Source organism: Neoarius graeffei, chromosome 16 (assembly GCF_027579695.1).
Source record: "Neoarius graeffei isolate fNeoGra1 chromosome 16, fNeoGra1.pri, whole genome shotgun sequence".
Taxonomy (NCBI): Eukaryota; Metazoa; Chordata; class Actinopteri; order Siluriformes; family Ariidae; genus Neoarius; species Neoarius graeffei.
In genome coordinates, this window is record NC_083584.1 from 33,747,576 (window position 1) to 33,763,534 (window position 15,959).

The 15,959-nt window shown below is 39.5% G+C and overlaps 1 protein-coding gene across 1 annotated transcript in view; it reads right to left on the reverse strand.

Annotated features, from left to right (window-relative positions):
• csmd2 (CUB and Sushi multiple domains 2) overlaps window positions 1-15,959 on the reverse strand; it is a 755,566-nt gene that overhangs the window by 440,451 nt on the left and 299,156 nt on the right. Inside the window, exon 5 of the mRNA XM_060942244.1 lies at window positions 7,310-7,517. Within this exon, the coding sequence (XP_060798227.1) occupies window positions 7,310-7,517 (208 nt within the window). The remainder of the gene's footprint in view (window positions 1-7,309; window positions 7,518-15,959) is intronic.

Here is a 15,959-nt window from a genome sequence, read left to right on the forward strand (position 1 = left end):
ATTGGTTGGATGCATATTCACCCCCCTGGGACAATAACCACATTTACCTGCAATTAGTCTTCTGGAATATGTCTCCATCAGCTTTGCACATCAGGATCCTGATATTTTTGACCATTCTTATTAGCAAAATTGCTCAAGTGCTGGAAGATTGGCTGGAGATCAGTAGTTCTCAAATTGAGCTCTGGGCTTTGACTGGGTCATTCTAACACATTCAGCTTTTTTGGTTTGAACCACTTTAATGTAGCTGTGGCAGTATGCTCAGGGTCATTGTCTTGTTGGAAGGTGAACCTTCATGCTACCACCACCATGTCTTACTGTGGTGATGGTATTCTCAGAGTGATGAGCACTGTCGGGTTTACACCAGCAGTTGTGCTTTGCAGAAAGGCTAAAGAGATAAATTTTGATGTCATCAGACCAGAAAACCTTTTTTTCCCCACATGTCGAATCTCCAACTGGGATTTCATAAGGCTTTTTTTTTCTAACAATGGCTTCCTTCTTGCTAGTTCATAAAGCCAAGCGGTGGGTTTCCCAAAAGCCTCTTAACATTAAGAGCATTTTAACAAGGTAAGAGAGAATTAATTGTGCTGCTTGCACTACCATTTAACTCTTTTTGCTGTGATGCTTTTGAGAAACTCAGGCAAGGTTTGAAAATTGTCTGTGCTATGGCTGTTCTGGTGTCCTCTGGCAGTGAACAGATTTTAAAAACAAAAATATTAAGAAAACTCAATTTATCAAGGCACCATGATGCAAAAAGATTTTTCAGCTTTCTCAACTGTTGATTACTGTATTTGACTTTCCTAAGGTTTACAAGTTTAAACAAATTGTCCAAGAACTTGCTTTGTATCCAACTTTGGCGACATGGTCAAGTTTCTGTCCACAAAAAAGCTGGTGGGTGGTTCAGACCCTGCTCAACTGCGGAAACCCTGTAGGCATGTGTGTTGCAATTGTCTATGGGGTTTCGATCAAATAAAATAAGTCGACCTTAATTTCAACCCCAAAATCCTTGTTATATGGTTTTGTTCATACTTCCTAAAGCAACAATAGTGAGAAGTTTGCTGTACAGACAAGTTTTTGTTAGTTGCAAATGCCAAAGCTTTATTTATGTGCCAGATTAATTTGAAAACTTTTATGAGGTTAACAGTTACTAGTCATCACTTTTATAGGGCAGTTTCTCTATTCTGAACTGTGGGATTTCTTCAGTTTAAGAGTTATCTCTGACCTCTTGATTGCTTCTCTGAATAATGTCCTCCTTACCCAGTCTGGATGGCCTCTGCTAGGCAGAGCCACAGTTGTGCCATATTCTTCCCATTGTTTAATCCTGGTGCTCTGTCAAAAAATAATCCCCAAACCGTGATTGATATTTTTCTATAACTTTGTCCCAGAATACTTATCCAAGGCACTGTCTACTTGGGAGTTCGGGTGTTCTATTTTATCCCCTCCATAATTTCACAGATATTTCAAAGGATATTGAGTTATATTACAAACAAGAAAGATTAAAACTATTTGATTAAATGTCAGATGTTTTATCCCTGGACTATACTGGAGCTTCTTAGATCACCGCCATACTGTTACTCAACTTGTCTCACTGACTGAGTCCTAGAACATTTATTCAACTTCAGTAACCACTTTATCTTTTCTAGGGTCGTGGTGGCTCCAGAGTTGAGCCCAGTAACACACATTACACACATATTAGCACACTTATTCATCTCATCTCATTATCTCTAGCCGCTTTATCCTGCCTGCGACACTTATTCATATCTTGTGAAAATGTATATACTAGTATTTCTGTATCCAGTAGCCAATCCCTCTCATGGCATGTTTTTTTGGAATGTGCCAGAAAATCTGAGAACCTGAAGAAAACCCACACAGACATGCAGAAAACATGCAGAACTCCACATATACGGCTCAGGATTGGACTGGGGACCCTGGAGCTGTGAGGTGGAAAGCCACCTGATAATAAAAATGACTGCAATTTTAACATCAGATCAACATTTACACAGAGTAATAAATAATTGTGGTTACTATCTCGGGCAGCACGGTGGTGTAGTGGTTAGCGCTGTCGCCTCACAGCAAGAAGGTCCTGGGTTCGAGCCCCGTAGCCGGCGAGGGCCTTTCTGTGTGGAGTTTGCATGTTTTCCCCGTGTCCGCGTGGGTTTCCTCCGGGTGCTCCGGTTTCCCCCACAGTCCAAAGACATGCAGGTTAGGTTAACTGGTGACTCTAAATTGAGCGTAGGTGTGAATGTGAGCATGAATGGTTGTCTGTGTCTATGTGTCAGCCCTGTGATGACCTGGCGACTTGTCCAGGGTGTACCCCGCCTTTCGCCCGTAGTCAGCTGGGATAGGCTCCAGCTTGCCTGCGACCCTGTAGAACAGGATAAAGCGGCTAGAGATAATGAGATGAGATGAGGTTACTATCTCTGCATTTACTTCATCAAGAAATTATTTTAATTTTTGTTCCCTCATGATGTTCATAGCTTCATTATAATTCAGTAAACTGACAGTTTTCGATACAATTCCTGGATACATGACTGCAAATCAGACGCAGAGATGCTTTGTGACATATGGGTGCATAGTATGGGTAGATAGTCAAACTGAATTCTATATATAAACCTTTGTTGCCATAAGAAATCATGGCTTTCACACAAGAGTAAAAATGCTGCTAGAAATAAAAATGCAAAGTTATCAGGAACTGTTTTTAGATCTATGTTTTCAGCTCCTCGTAAACAGAAGAGCAACCAGCACAGAGCCTCACTAATTGCTCAAGCTCAGTTATAAACAGCTCCAGGCAGCTGAAGGAACACCCAACATGGCAACTTAAAAGAGCGCTTTGAACGACCTAACCCGAGCCCAAACCCTGACTTGAGCTTATTTATTCATGTGACCGCCAAATTGGATGGTGAACTGGTGTTTTCTCAGAAGATAGAGGCAAAATATACTTAGGAGGGATTTGGTTTACTTAGCAAAATGCCAAAGTATCATCTATGTGTAGGAAACACTGTAATTGACAGAGCACACATACAACAAGCTCCATGAAGCACAAAATATATAAAGTAAACTCAGCTGACATGCCATAAATAAAACATGTTCAATCAGCACAATATGCATGAACTCAAAGAACATAACATACATATAGAACAATTGTATGTATATATTTGGGTCCGTCTCAGAAACTGGTCTCTCATTTGGGACATTATGGTCAAAAAATAAATTTTCTAATTCTAATTTTTTTTTTTTTGCATTTACCTAACACTCAATGTTTCTTTTGTCATGTTTAATAAGAATAAAGATACCATCTTGCTTTATCTGGCCTCCACTGTGGGAATTTTTTTAGATTGCAATTCAAATGCTTTTGTAAAATTGATTTACATATAAAACTACATCATGAAGAATTAAAGCCCCTCCTTCACAGATGAGTGAAAATATTGAATAAATTTCCTCTTTTTGATTGCTTGGGTTAAAAATGCCAAATTATAATGACTGAATTAATTATTCACTTAAATATGAATAATATGATACATTTTGGGTATTTGATATGGCGAAATAGGACACAATGGAAAAATCAAGAACACCCCGGAAAGATGAGAATAACGGCACTGGTAAAAGAACAGCGACTGTACTGGCTGAAGGTCGCGCGGGTCTCTGCTGCGGCACGCGAGCAACGGGACATCACTACCGCACCGGACGGAGCGGGGGCGGGGCAAAATGACTGGCCGTAGAGTCTATCAAAAGTTCGATCTAAATTGACCATGGTTGCAAAATTTTGGCCAAAAATACGCAAACACTACGAAATATGAAAGTAAGATGAAAAAGAAACATTCTATTGCCTTATACTGCAAGACTAAAGCAAAATAAAACTGTCAAAACTCACCTTTTCAGTGATAACATCCGAACAGATCACTCGCGTAACAGAGACCACAAATGGAAGCACGATCAACTTCTAACTGTTGGAGTGGAAAATTCCATTCTACACGTGCACATTGTTAATGTGTGTCCTTCCCCGCACACAAATAACACGCTACGGTAAAAAATAGACCACAACTCATTTTATAGCTCAGAAATTCATACAAGAATTTCATACAAGAATAAGGCTACCATTGTAACATATTCTGTAAGAAACATATTCTATACCTAACTTTCAGCTTTCATTTTAAAAAACAAAATCACAGATTTATAACTAAATGTTTATATGCCATAGTGATTTTAAGTTACTACTTTTGATGAGGTAGTGACCTCGACCCTGAGGCTTTCCATTTAGATCAAAACACACGATCGTATTGGTTTTGGGTCTGCGGAAAATGGAGTTACAGTGGTGATCAAATATTCTGCATGATGCTTTATTTCGGTTATGATTATTCTGAGTGCACCAATCCTTAGGTGTATAAAGTTACAACTTAAAATACAATTAGTGATAACTGCAGTGGCGGCTGGTAGTCTTTCAAACAGGGGAGGCTGGTCGGTTATGATATTTCCAGATTTTAAAAGAAAAAAGAAAAAACACATCAGTTTTGCCCATACTCTTGCCTCTGATCTGGCTGATTGTTGGCAGCGTCACAAACTGTGAAATAACAGGTTCTTTTGACCCATTAGCCTACTGTCCAATATACATGATGGTGGTATTGGGGGGGGGGGGATATTTTAACATTTTATATTTTAAAATTGTGGCATGTTGTTTAAAAAGTGATCATTACTGAAAGCAGCTCTTTGTCAGGAACCTCAGCATTCAATGACACTTTCCCTATATTTTACTTATTTTGACTGAGAAATGTTTTATTGACAATTTTGATAACCCTTCACTTTTAATCCAGGTCTGTAGTGTGAAATGTTCTCGGCTGTGTTTTTGTTTAAAAATGTTTTCCAAATTGTATCTGTGTTTAATTCATATCCAGAAAAATATATATTCCAATATAATATACTCAGCATAAACATTTTAAATAGATTCTATATTTTTGGTCCATCCATGACATATTACTAAAGTAGCCTATTTACTGTTGGTGATGTGGGTCACTTGCTGTTAGCCAATTCACTTTCTCGTACCAGGAGAGCTGAAAGGAACGAGTATTATTCCCTACCTTTTTCACCAAGTCAATTTGAGGCGTTGGTCTACCCTGCTCTTTAATTTTAATTTTTTCCTCAAAAGGAAGACTGGCAAATGGCTTCGGCAAAATTAAATCAGCAATGCTTGGCATCCGTGCGCAGCTTTCTTGCTAGCTGACTAGCCCCCTCAAGTTCAAGTTCAGTCACTCAAATAAACGAAATTTCTGGAACTAAGATAGCAAACTTGACAACACTATATTTACACTTTATTTACAATGAAAATATATACAAACTAAAAAAGCTGGTAGAAACCGTATGTAATGAATGAAATCGAAATGTAAGCCGATCTCTTACAGTATACACCACAGCACTTGCGAATCCGCATGGGACTGAACTGAAATTCACCGCTGCCTGTCTATAGTTGAAACGAGCTGTCAATCAAAGAAAATATCCGGCCGCTTTCACCAATCACCAGTCTCCTCGTGGAAACTGCCATGTCCCTCCCATGTGAGGCTGGGAGTCCGTGGGCGGGCGTTTTCGCAGTATTTGTCCAACAACCGTCTTGCATTTTCAGATTGAAAAGCGCAGAGCTCCCAAATGTCGGTGAAGTCCACTGAGGCTGGGAGTCCGTGAGACTCCGTGGGTGGGCATTTTCGCAGTATTTGTCCAATAACCGTCTTGCCTTTTGAGATTGAAAGCGCATCGCTCCCAATGCCATTGAAGTGCACTGAGTCTGGGCTGCATCGCGCTGTCACGAGGGGGAAAAGCTCACGCACACATTAGGCGAACTGGGGAAAGTTATAACAGAATGATTTCGCACTGTAGTTGGGTTAAGCACATATATTTCTATGATTCGATGTTCGTCATTTTTAGAGGAGGCTGAGCCTCCCTCATTGTCTTAGAGCAATCGCCCGTGGATAACTGTAGACTTTTCAGTGGACTACAACCTTTTTAAGGGAATGTGATGTAGTCAACCATTTATCATGTCCCAGATCAAGCCGCCATTTTTCCACAAATTTGTAGAATTTTTGCCAAATTCTGAATAGAGTATTCACATCAAAGATTTAGTTTTACCTGTATTATTTCTTTCATCATTTTATTTCAAATTAAAAACAACATCACTATTCAAAACCATATAGTTTATTGACTGTGAGTATATTTAGTGGGGTACCCCCACAGTACCCAGTTTCTGAGACAGACCCATATATATATATGTGTGTGTGTGTGTGTGTGTGTGTGTGTGTGTGTGTGTGTGAATTAAATACACTAATAGAACAATGAATAAATGAAAATAAAATGTTTACATTGAACAATCACACTGCACAATTCTCAAATCCGACTTGTCAGAAGGTGTTGATTGAGTTTCTTTAATTGCAGCTCTGATGATAGATCTAGCTACAAGGTTTATATTAGTTCAAGTTGTTTTTTTTTTAATGCTTGTGTATTCATTGATGTGGTGAAGTTTTCAGTGAGAAGATTTTTGGAAGGAGTCTCTAATATGAATCCTGTATAATATTCATAAGTAAAGCCATAAATTTCCAACATGGAAGTGCAGGCAAGATGAGAAGCTGCATTTTGTGTGTGTGTGTGTGTGTGTGTGTGTGTGTGTGTGTGTGTGTGTGCTGTTGTTGTTTTATTAACTTCCAAAAGAGTAAAAGAGAGAGGCTGAGGAAGGAATGATTGTTTATAGCTGCTATATTTTAAGTGCTAAAGTCATGCTTTAATACATTTTAAAAAATGTTAGTGTTGACAAGTTTCTGTAATATAAGGAGAATAAACATTTTGAAACATACTGTCATAGGACAATAATTAACTTTGCTTTGTGTTGAACCTCAAAACAGCAGCATTTACTCTCCTATAGTGGTGTTCTATTACTTCCATTAAAAAAATTGCAAAAAACAAAACAAAACAACAAACAAATAAATCTCGACTGAAAACAAAATGGGAAATATAATTGAAAACATAATACAAAGTTATTCTCTCACTATGGCTATATCAGGCAGTTTTATTATCCTTGGGAAAGAGTGTCTGAATTCACATGTAATACCTTTTCAGTGCCATTTCTAACGTAATTTAAGACCAATTCTGCAGTGAGGATACACCATAAAGGTTTTATGGTATAGTAATCAAAGAACCACATAGGCACTTCAGCTACTTCTTTTGAAGTTCTTCATATAAATGTGTTTTGTGTATGACAGGGTTTATTACACACCCCATGCATATATAGAAGGGGTGAATGTAGGGGTGTATGGGCTAGATAGATAAAAACACTCACCACTGCGCAGAGCCATCTGTACCAGTGACTTCCAGGACATCATAGTCTTCTTCTAGCTGGAAGTCGGTGAATACGAGAGCGATGGTGTCACCTGGCTCAGCGAGCACTGTCCATGTGCAGTCAGCATTGTTGTTATACTCCTGTGGGTAGTTTGGACTTGTGATGACGCCGCTCTGTCCTCGCAGTGTTCCCCCACAGCCATCGTCTGCTGCAAAAGCATGCACACACACACGTGATACGAGTGTAATTAATTCCACAATATTCTGCATGATTAGCTATGTACTAGCATTGTGGATTAAATAAGATGGATTCAAATAAGGAACTATACCATACTATTGCTAGCAGGAGGGTTGATGTAACCCACTGAAACATGTGGTTAATTAACTGAGATGAATTCAGATTTTGGTTAATTTGTGCTCGCAATGTGGCTCCCTCTTAAATGTTGTTTTAAGAAGACAATCACCCCTACTGCTATGTATGCTTATGCAGTGCTATGGAAATCAAGCCCCTCTGGCTCTTCTCAGTTTCTTCAATAAGAGATACCTCTCAGTCTTGTGTTCTTTATTTGTCTCCATCTCTCTCTCTCTGTCTGTCTGGAAGCTAGTCATTGAAGCTCAGGATAATGAAACTACTTTTTTGAGAGAAGGTGAAGTGGCAGCATAAATCTCCCTTCCTCTCTCACATCTCTCACCCCATTCCCTCCCACTGCCTCTCCCTCTATCCCTCCTTGGGGAAAATCAAAGGGATCAAAACTTTCTGACAGTGAGAAAACTTGAGCCTGAGGATCTGACCTCCTTTTTTAGTAGCACAAATCCCCCATTCACCTACACACCCGCCAGTCTCTCCTTCCTGGCACGTGATAGTAGGGGAGTTCAGACAGAGCTCAGTCTATTTACAGACTACTGTCCAGCTTGAAGGCCTGTGATGATTGGTGTGGGCAATTCTCAGATTAAAATCGAGAGAGAGAGAGAGAGAGAGAGAGAGAGAGAGAGCATGATCGACTGGCTGCAAATAATAATGTAATAGTGTAATTAATATGACCTTGCATAATTAAAGTTTTTTTTATTCCAGACATCCTTCACTGAATGAATGAATGAATTAATGAATGAATGAATGAATGAATGAACGAACTAGAAGGGCGCTTGGAGAGTGTGGACCTCTGCCAAGGACAATCGTTGATTCTTCTATGATATGTAAATCTGCAACATCAAGCACATTATATATCTGGATATATTTACAAAACTATTAGCATTATATTCCTGGTGCACATGAATGTGGATTGTTATATGGAGTCATCGTAGTTCTACATTGGCTATGTTTTGTCATGACTGCTATCTCCTGGATTTTAAGATGTATGGCGTTGTTCAGCGCAGACTTCCACCAAGGCCAAATGCCATATCTCGCAACGTTACTGAAAGACAAACTAAATTCATGGATCTGCCCCATGGCTTGGTTCTGCTCCAAAATTAAATGAGATTGTCCCTGGCTAGGGTGACCAGATTTCCCTAGTCTGAAACCGGGACACTTTTGCGCGCGACCATGCTCGTGCACGCACACCTTTTTTTTAAGTAAACGTGACACTCAGAGAGGTGCTCTTATCATTTTGTTGAAGCTCACACTTATCAACATCTCACATGAAATAAAACAAACAGGCATTTTGTTATCTAGTAGCATAGTGGTATACAGATCAGTTAAATTATGGTCAGACAACAGATTTTGTAATGGCTGAGAATAGGCCAGGCTATGTCCATAGGCCACATTTAAACTGATTTATTTCACCTGTTTGTGAGAACACCAAGAAGAATGCATATGCACATGTAGGCTATATCTCTAAAATTGTATGCACTATAGCATGAACTTAAAAAGTAGATATGTGACCTCAACATAGCCTAGGTCAGAATCAACCTTACTAACCATTCCCCACAACTGAATGAATAAAGCAAGAAGATGTGTACAAAAGTGAACACTTTAATGGAAGGTGCAACAAGCTGTTCAACACAGCAATATGGCCAAACTGTCAGAATGGTATGTTAAACAGACACAAACAAGAGAAGTGATTTGAGAATATATACCTACGGAAGCCGAGAGCCCTTCATATAATCCTTTTTTAATTCACCTTGTTATCCCGAGAGAACGACATAATTAATTCGAGATCTTGAGAAAACAAAACCGTTATTCCGAGATCTCGAGAAAACAAAACAATTATTCCGTGATCTCGAGAAAACAGCTGAGAAATGGTTCATTCAGGTGCACCAAGAGACTTGTGATATGCTGACTTTGGGGCTATTTCTCATTCTGTATAGACGCAACTTTGGTCATTAGAATGTCTGGAATAATCGATCACCTAATAAGGCAATATTTTGATCAGGGGTTGACACAGGGAGAGATTGCATTAAGTCTTTTAATAAAGGATCATTTCAAAATTAGTCTGCGGCACCTCCGCAGAAGACTGGCCCGGCTTCGTCTCTACCGACGGAAATACAGTGATTCAGCCGAGATCATAAAATAATTTTTTTGTTTTCTCGAGATCTCGAATTAGTTGTGTTGTTTTCTCGAGATCCTGAATTAATTATGTCATTATCTCGGGATAACAAGGTGAATAAAAAAAGATTATATGAAGGGCCTCTCGCGGCTTCCGTAAATATACACTCAAACAAAACAGCAGTAAAGGAGGAGAGGGGCAACAGCCCGAGGAAAGCCCCCACAGGAGCGCACAGCATTTGCAGCATAGGCTGCCCAACTCAGTACAAGAACAAAGCACTTACAGTGTGTGCAGTAGGCTTCGTGCGCATTGTTCTGCACCTCTCAGAGGAAGGGGTAGGTGCCCTGTAAATCTTTGGAAAAGGTACATTTTCTTTTCAGCATAATTGCTGCGGCATTACTGCTGCTAGCTGCTAGACAAAGAACATTCGCGCCAGTTAATGTTTATTTTATTGTTGCATGGCAACATGTTCTGTTGTCTGGAATAATGTGGCTAAATAAACACCCATGCCACAGGGCCAGGGGGCAGTAACCAGGAAAGTTTGCGATTCCTGTCAATTCATCAAAATAGTAAATGCAGACATTTCTCCGCTAATGATTCCCACGCTGCTCAGTCGCAAACATCGCGAGTGGCGAAAACCGGGACATATCCGTGTCCCGACAGACTTTTATTGGGACTCGGGACACACAACCCCAAATCGGGACTGTCCCGGTAAAACCGGGATGTCTGGTCACCCTATCCCTGGCTCATGCTACACCCTTCCAACAAGTTTCATGGAAATCAGGTTGGTACTGTAGGTTTTGTGTAATCCTGCTTACAGACTGACAAAAAAAAAGACACACAAACAAACCAGCCTGAAAGCATAGCATCCTTGGCAGAGGTAATAACACTCATTGTTGTACAGGTGCTACACATTATTACCTCGCCTGCGACGGAGTCAGCGGGGCGAGGTATTGTAATTCGTGTGATTTGTTTGTTTGTTTGTCTGTCTGTTAACAATCTAGCGTCTAGATGGTTGCACCGATCGACTTCAAATTTTCAGGGTAGGTGGGCAATGGTCCGTAGATTACCTGATTAAATTTTGGGTGTAATCAGGTCAAGGTGAAGGTCAAGGTCACTGGAAAGGTCAACCTTTTGGTCAAAATAACATTTTCCATTATAACTTAAAAACAGTTGCCGATAGATAGATGTTTACTATTATGAGCATATAAGAACTCTGATATGGCCTTTCATTTAGCATCATGGTCTTTGACCTTGAGTGACCCTGAAAGGTCAGACTCAAGGTTACAGATTTTCAGAGGGCTGTAACTTGAAAACGGTTGATGGCAGATAGATATTTACCTTTATCAACTTATAGGAAGTGCCATATGGGCTTTCCTTTGGCACCATAATCTTTGACCTTGAGTGACCCTGAAAGGGTAAACTGAAGGTCATGGGTTTTCAAAGGGCTATACGGGAACTTTAAAATGGTTCATGATAGTCAGATGTTTACCATTATCAACATATAAAAAGTCCCATATGGGCTTTCAATTGCCACCATGACCTTTGACCTTGAATGACTTTGAAATGTCAAACTCAAGGTCATGGATTTTCATAGGACTATAACCGGACAGCTGATGATTGAGAAATATTACCATTATCAACATATAGGTATAAAATAAGTGCTGCCGGGTGAAGTTTGTTTTGCCTGGCAACACTTGTTGTACATAGTTTCTGTTCCAGCATAGTTTTGACCGGCATGTATTGAATAAATTACAGGTTCAAAATGGGGGAAATATATATATATATATATATATATATATATATATATATATATATATATATATATATATATATATATATCATGAGGATAGCTCCTGTGAAAAAGTCCTTGAATTGTGTGAATTGAGACAAATTGGATGAAGCTCAAGGAATCCCTTGACACTTTTTTGAGAGGACTCAGCTACTACATTGAGAGATATCCTGGGATTCCCACCATAGTCTTTTATTTTCTACTGAGCATGTATAGAAGAATCTTGCAAAAGTAAAAATATTAATTTATATATGCTGGAATTCCCACCACAATATACTGCATTTTTAAGTAGACTCATATAAGTTATTGGAGAATCTTGAAAAAAAGTGAAACAGTAAAAATTACGACTGGGAATGTTCTTATGATTTTGAACAGGAAAGGGTTTCAGCAGTCATGAGGATCCTTGAGACTGTTTTAAGATCCAAAAGCGTCCTTGTGAGAAAGCAGTCACTTTCAGAGCCTATTACATTGTACTTGATGTGGTTGGAAGAGGAAGAAATACAATTTCTGCCCAACAAATAAAAACGGCAAAACAACACCCAAAGTTACTGCCATATTTGCAAAGAAGGTGGGAAAGAGAAGGAGTGAAGTTAGTGTTCATGCATGTTTTTTTTATGTCCATGAAGTTGGCACCCCATATGATGAGAATGTGAAGAAAAGTATTTTGATTCGTTTGTGCAGTTTGTGCATGCAAAATAAACATACTAGTGTATCTCAGACAATTAGAATATAGTGAAAAAGTTCAATATTTTCCATTCATTAACTAAGAAACTGAAATTTTAATCTGGTCTAGACCCATTACACATAAACTAAAATGTTTCAAGCATTTTTATATTTTAATAATTATGGCCGACAGCACACAAAAAAAATTCAGAATAATAGAGTATTTCATTTCGAGTTTGAGTAAAACAGTATAAATACCATGTATCTTTCTGTCTAGTTCAGTACATGCAACCACAATCATGAGGAAGACTGCTGACTTGACAGTTTTCCTGAAGACGATCATCGACACCCTCCACAAGGAGAGTAAGCCACAGAAGGTTATTGCTGAAAAGGCTGGCTGGAAAAGGTGCACAAGCAATAGGGAGAACCACAGCCTTGAGAGGATTGTCAAGAAAAGTCGATTCAATAACTTGTGAGAGCTTCACAAGGAGTGGACTGAGGCTGGTGTGAGTGCATCAAGAGCCACCACGCACAGACACCTTCAGGAAAGGGGCTACAACTGTCACATTCCTAATATCAATCCACTCCTGAACCAGAGACATCAGAAGCGTCTTACTTGGGCTAAGGAGAGAAAGAACTAGACTGTTGCTCAGTGGTCCAAAGTCCTCTCTTCAGATGAAAGTAAATTTTGTATTTCATTTTAAAATCAATGTCCTTGGGTCTGGAGGAAGAGTGGAGAGGCCCAAAATTCAAGGTGTTTGAAGTCCACTGTGAAGTTTCTGCAGTCTGTGATGATTTGGGGTGCCATGTCATCTGCTGGTGTGGTATTTTATCAAGTCCAAAGTCAATGTAGTCGTCTGCCAGGAGATTTTAGAGCACTTCATGCTTCCATTGGCTGACAAACTTTATGGAGATGCTGATTTCCTTTTCCAGCAGGATTTAGCACCTGCCCACAGTGTCAAAACTACTACCAAATGGTTTGCTGACCATGATATTACTGTGCTTGATTGGCCAGCCAACTTGCCTGACCTGAACCCTAGAGAGAATCTATGGGATATTGTTGAGAGGAAGATGAGAAACATCTGACCCAAATACAGACTAGCTGAAGGCTGATATCAAAGCAACCTGGGCTTCAATAAAACCTCAGTGGTGCCACAGGCTGATCGCCTCCATGCCACGCAGCATTGATGCAGTAATTCATGGTAAAGGAGCCCCAACCAAGTACTGAGTGTAAATGAACATACTTTTCAGAAGTTGGACATTTCTGTATTGTAAATCCTTTTGTGATTGATCTTAGGAAATATTCTAATAATTTAAGATACTGGATTTCTGATTATCATGAGCTATAAGCCATAATCATCCAAAATAAAACAAAAAAATAAAGGCTTGAAATATTTCACTTTACATGTAATGAATACAGAACATATGAAAGTTTACTTTTTTGAAGTAAATTTTGAAAAAAAGAGCTGTTTCACGATATTCTAATGGTTTGAGAAACACTAGTATGTGCTTCATGTTTTCTTAAGGTTTTAAATGCTATTTTCTTGACATTTGATATCACGCAGAACCCTATTAATGAAGCACGTATGCTTGTGTAGATTAGATTAGATTAGATTAGATTAGATTAGATTAGATTAGATTAGATAAAACTTTATTGATCCCTTTGGGAGGGTTCCCTCAGGGAAATTAAGAAAGATCTAAAAACTACAGAGCTACTGGAGAGGCAGCTGTCTCACACAGAGCCCATACAATACATGCAAAATAAACAATGCGCAAACAAATCAAACATGTTTGGAGTCACATGGGTGTTAATGGGGTGCTGGGTCAATAAAACATTATTAAAACATTTAACGGTTAACTTCTCTTTAATTGTTTGAGCACAAATTTTTATTTTGCATGCACAAACTTACTGAAATACCTTTATTCACATTCTCATTATATGATTTGGAGTGCCAACTTTATGGAGGTAATATTTTTTGGACCAGAGAGCCTATAGAAAGCCCACAAGAACACAGGGAGAACATGGAAAACTCCACACAGACAGTAACCTGGGTTCAGAATCAAACTCGGGACCCTGGGGCAGTGAGGAAGCAACTCTACCCACTGTGCCATCATATTCAATCCCCCCAGAAAATGTTTAGCAATTAATAAAGTTCTTTAAAATCATTATACATATAAGTAGGCCCATGGGATTTTAACATTTTCATCATCCCAATGATCATCCTAACATTCTCAATCCCACTGATGTGGAAACAAATAACCTTGCATTGAGAGTAAATTATATCACTGATGCACATCCATAGAGTGGAAACTAATTTGCATTTCCATGATCCCTTACAGCTGCCTATTGCTGTGATGTTTAATATTAGTGCTTGTTATTTGTGAGATCTAGTAGTTATTGCTAGCTAATTAATGGCTGTGTGCTTGTCTGTGCCAGTATCGGTTATATGTTTTCACCCCTGCCAGTTTTCCTACCTCTAGCCAGTTCTGCGGTGAACCACCAAGTCTGCATAGTTTCCCCTGACGCAGGATTCCTGCATATTTGATGCAGATTTTAATGGAAATACACCCAAACAATAAATGACTGCGTCAACTTGATGCATACAAAAAAAAAAAACATCCATTAGTTTTTATATATTTGTCACATTTATGTGTTTGGGTGTCTTTGTGTCATCATCTCATCTCATTATCTGTAGCCACTTTATCCTGTTCTACAGGGTCGCAGGCAAGCTGGAGCCTATCCCAGCTGACTACGGGCGAAAGGCGGGGTACACCCTGGACAAGTCGCCAGGTCATCACAGGGCTGACACATAGACACAGACAACCATTCACACTCACATTCACACCTACGGTCAATTTAGAGTCACCAGTTAACCTAACCTGCATGTCTTTGGACTGTGGGGGAAACCGGAGCACCCAGAGGAAACCCACGCAGACACGGGGAGAACATGCAAACTCCGCACAGAAAGGCCCTTGCCGGCCACGGGGCTCGAACCTGGACCTTCTTGCTATGAGGCAACAGCGCTAACCACTACACCACCGTGCCGCCCCTTTGTGTCGTTATCTTTCACAAAAACAAACAAACAAAAACAATAAATATTGCTAGAAATACTAATTCCGACATCGGCGAATTTGGCCGTCTACAGGGGTTTTCCCGTAACCTCATACCGGGCTCGACATTAACTTTTTAATCCACTTGTCCAGTCAGACAAGCAGCAAGGTTTTTCCTTGTCCTGACCATAACCTTTTTATTACGATGTATTTACTAGTTCAATGAAAGGAGAGTGGTTCTCATACCCATGCATCAGACTTCCACTCTGAACAGCACACGCCTTTAATGACAAGCACCTATCCTGGATTAAGCGCAATCAGCACATGCATACAAAGACCCTGCCAACACCTACATGGTGTGAAGTATTGCATTGTTTTATCACCATTACTGAGCTGTTGTTATTGCATTGTCGTCCTGTTTATTTGCTCTCATTTCTGTGTTTTGCTTTCTGATCTTGTCCTGTCCAGTTTAGTCTGTTTGTGCCTCGCTCGACTCTTTTGCCTGTTTATCGTTCTTGATTCAGCCTGCCGTTTTGGACTATATGCCTGTTTGTTTCTTATATAATAAAGACACTCTTGTGCACATACAGCCGTCTCCTCTCCAATCAACCTGCACTTAATGACAGTGGTTAATAAAGTTGATCAAAAAGCAGGTATAGTTA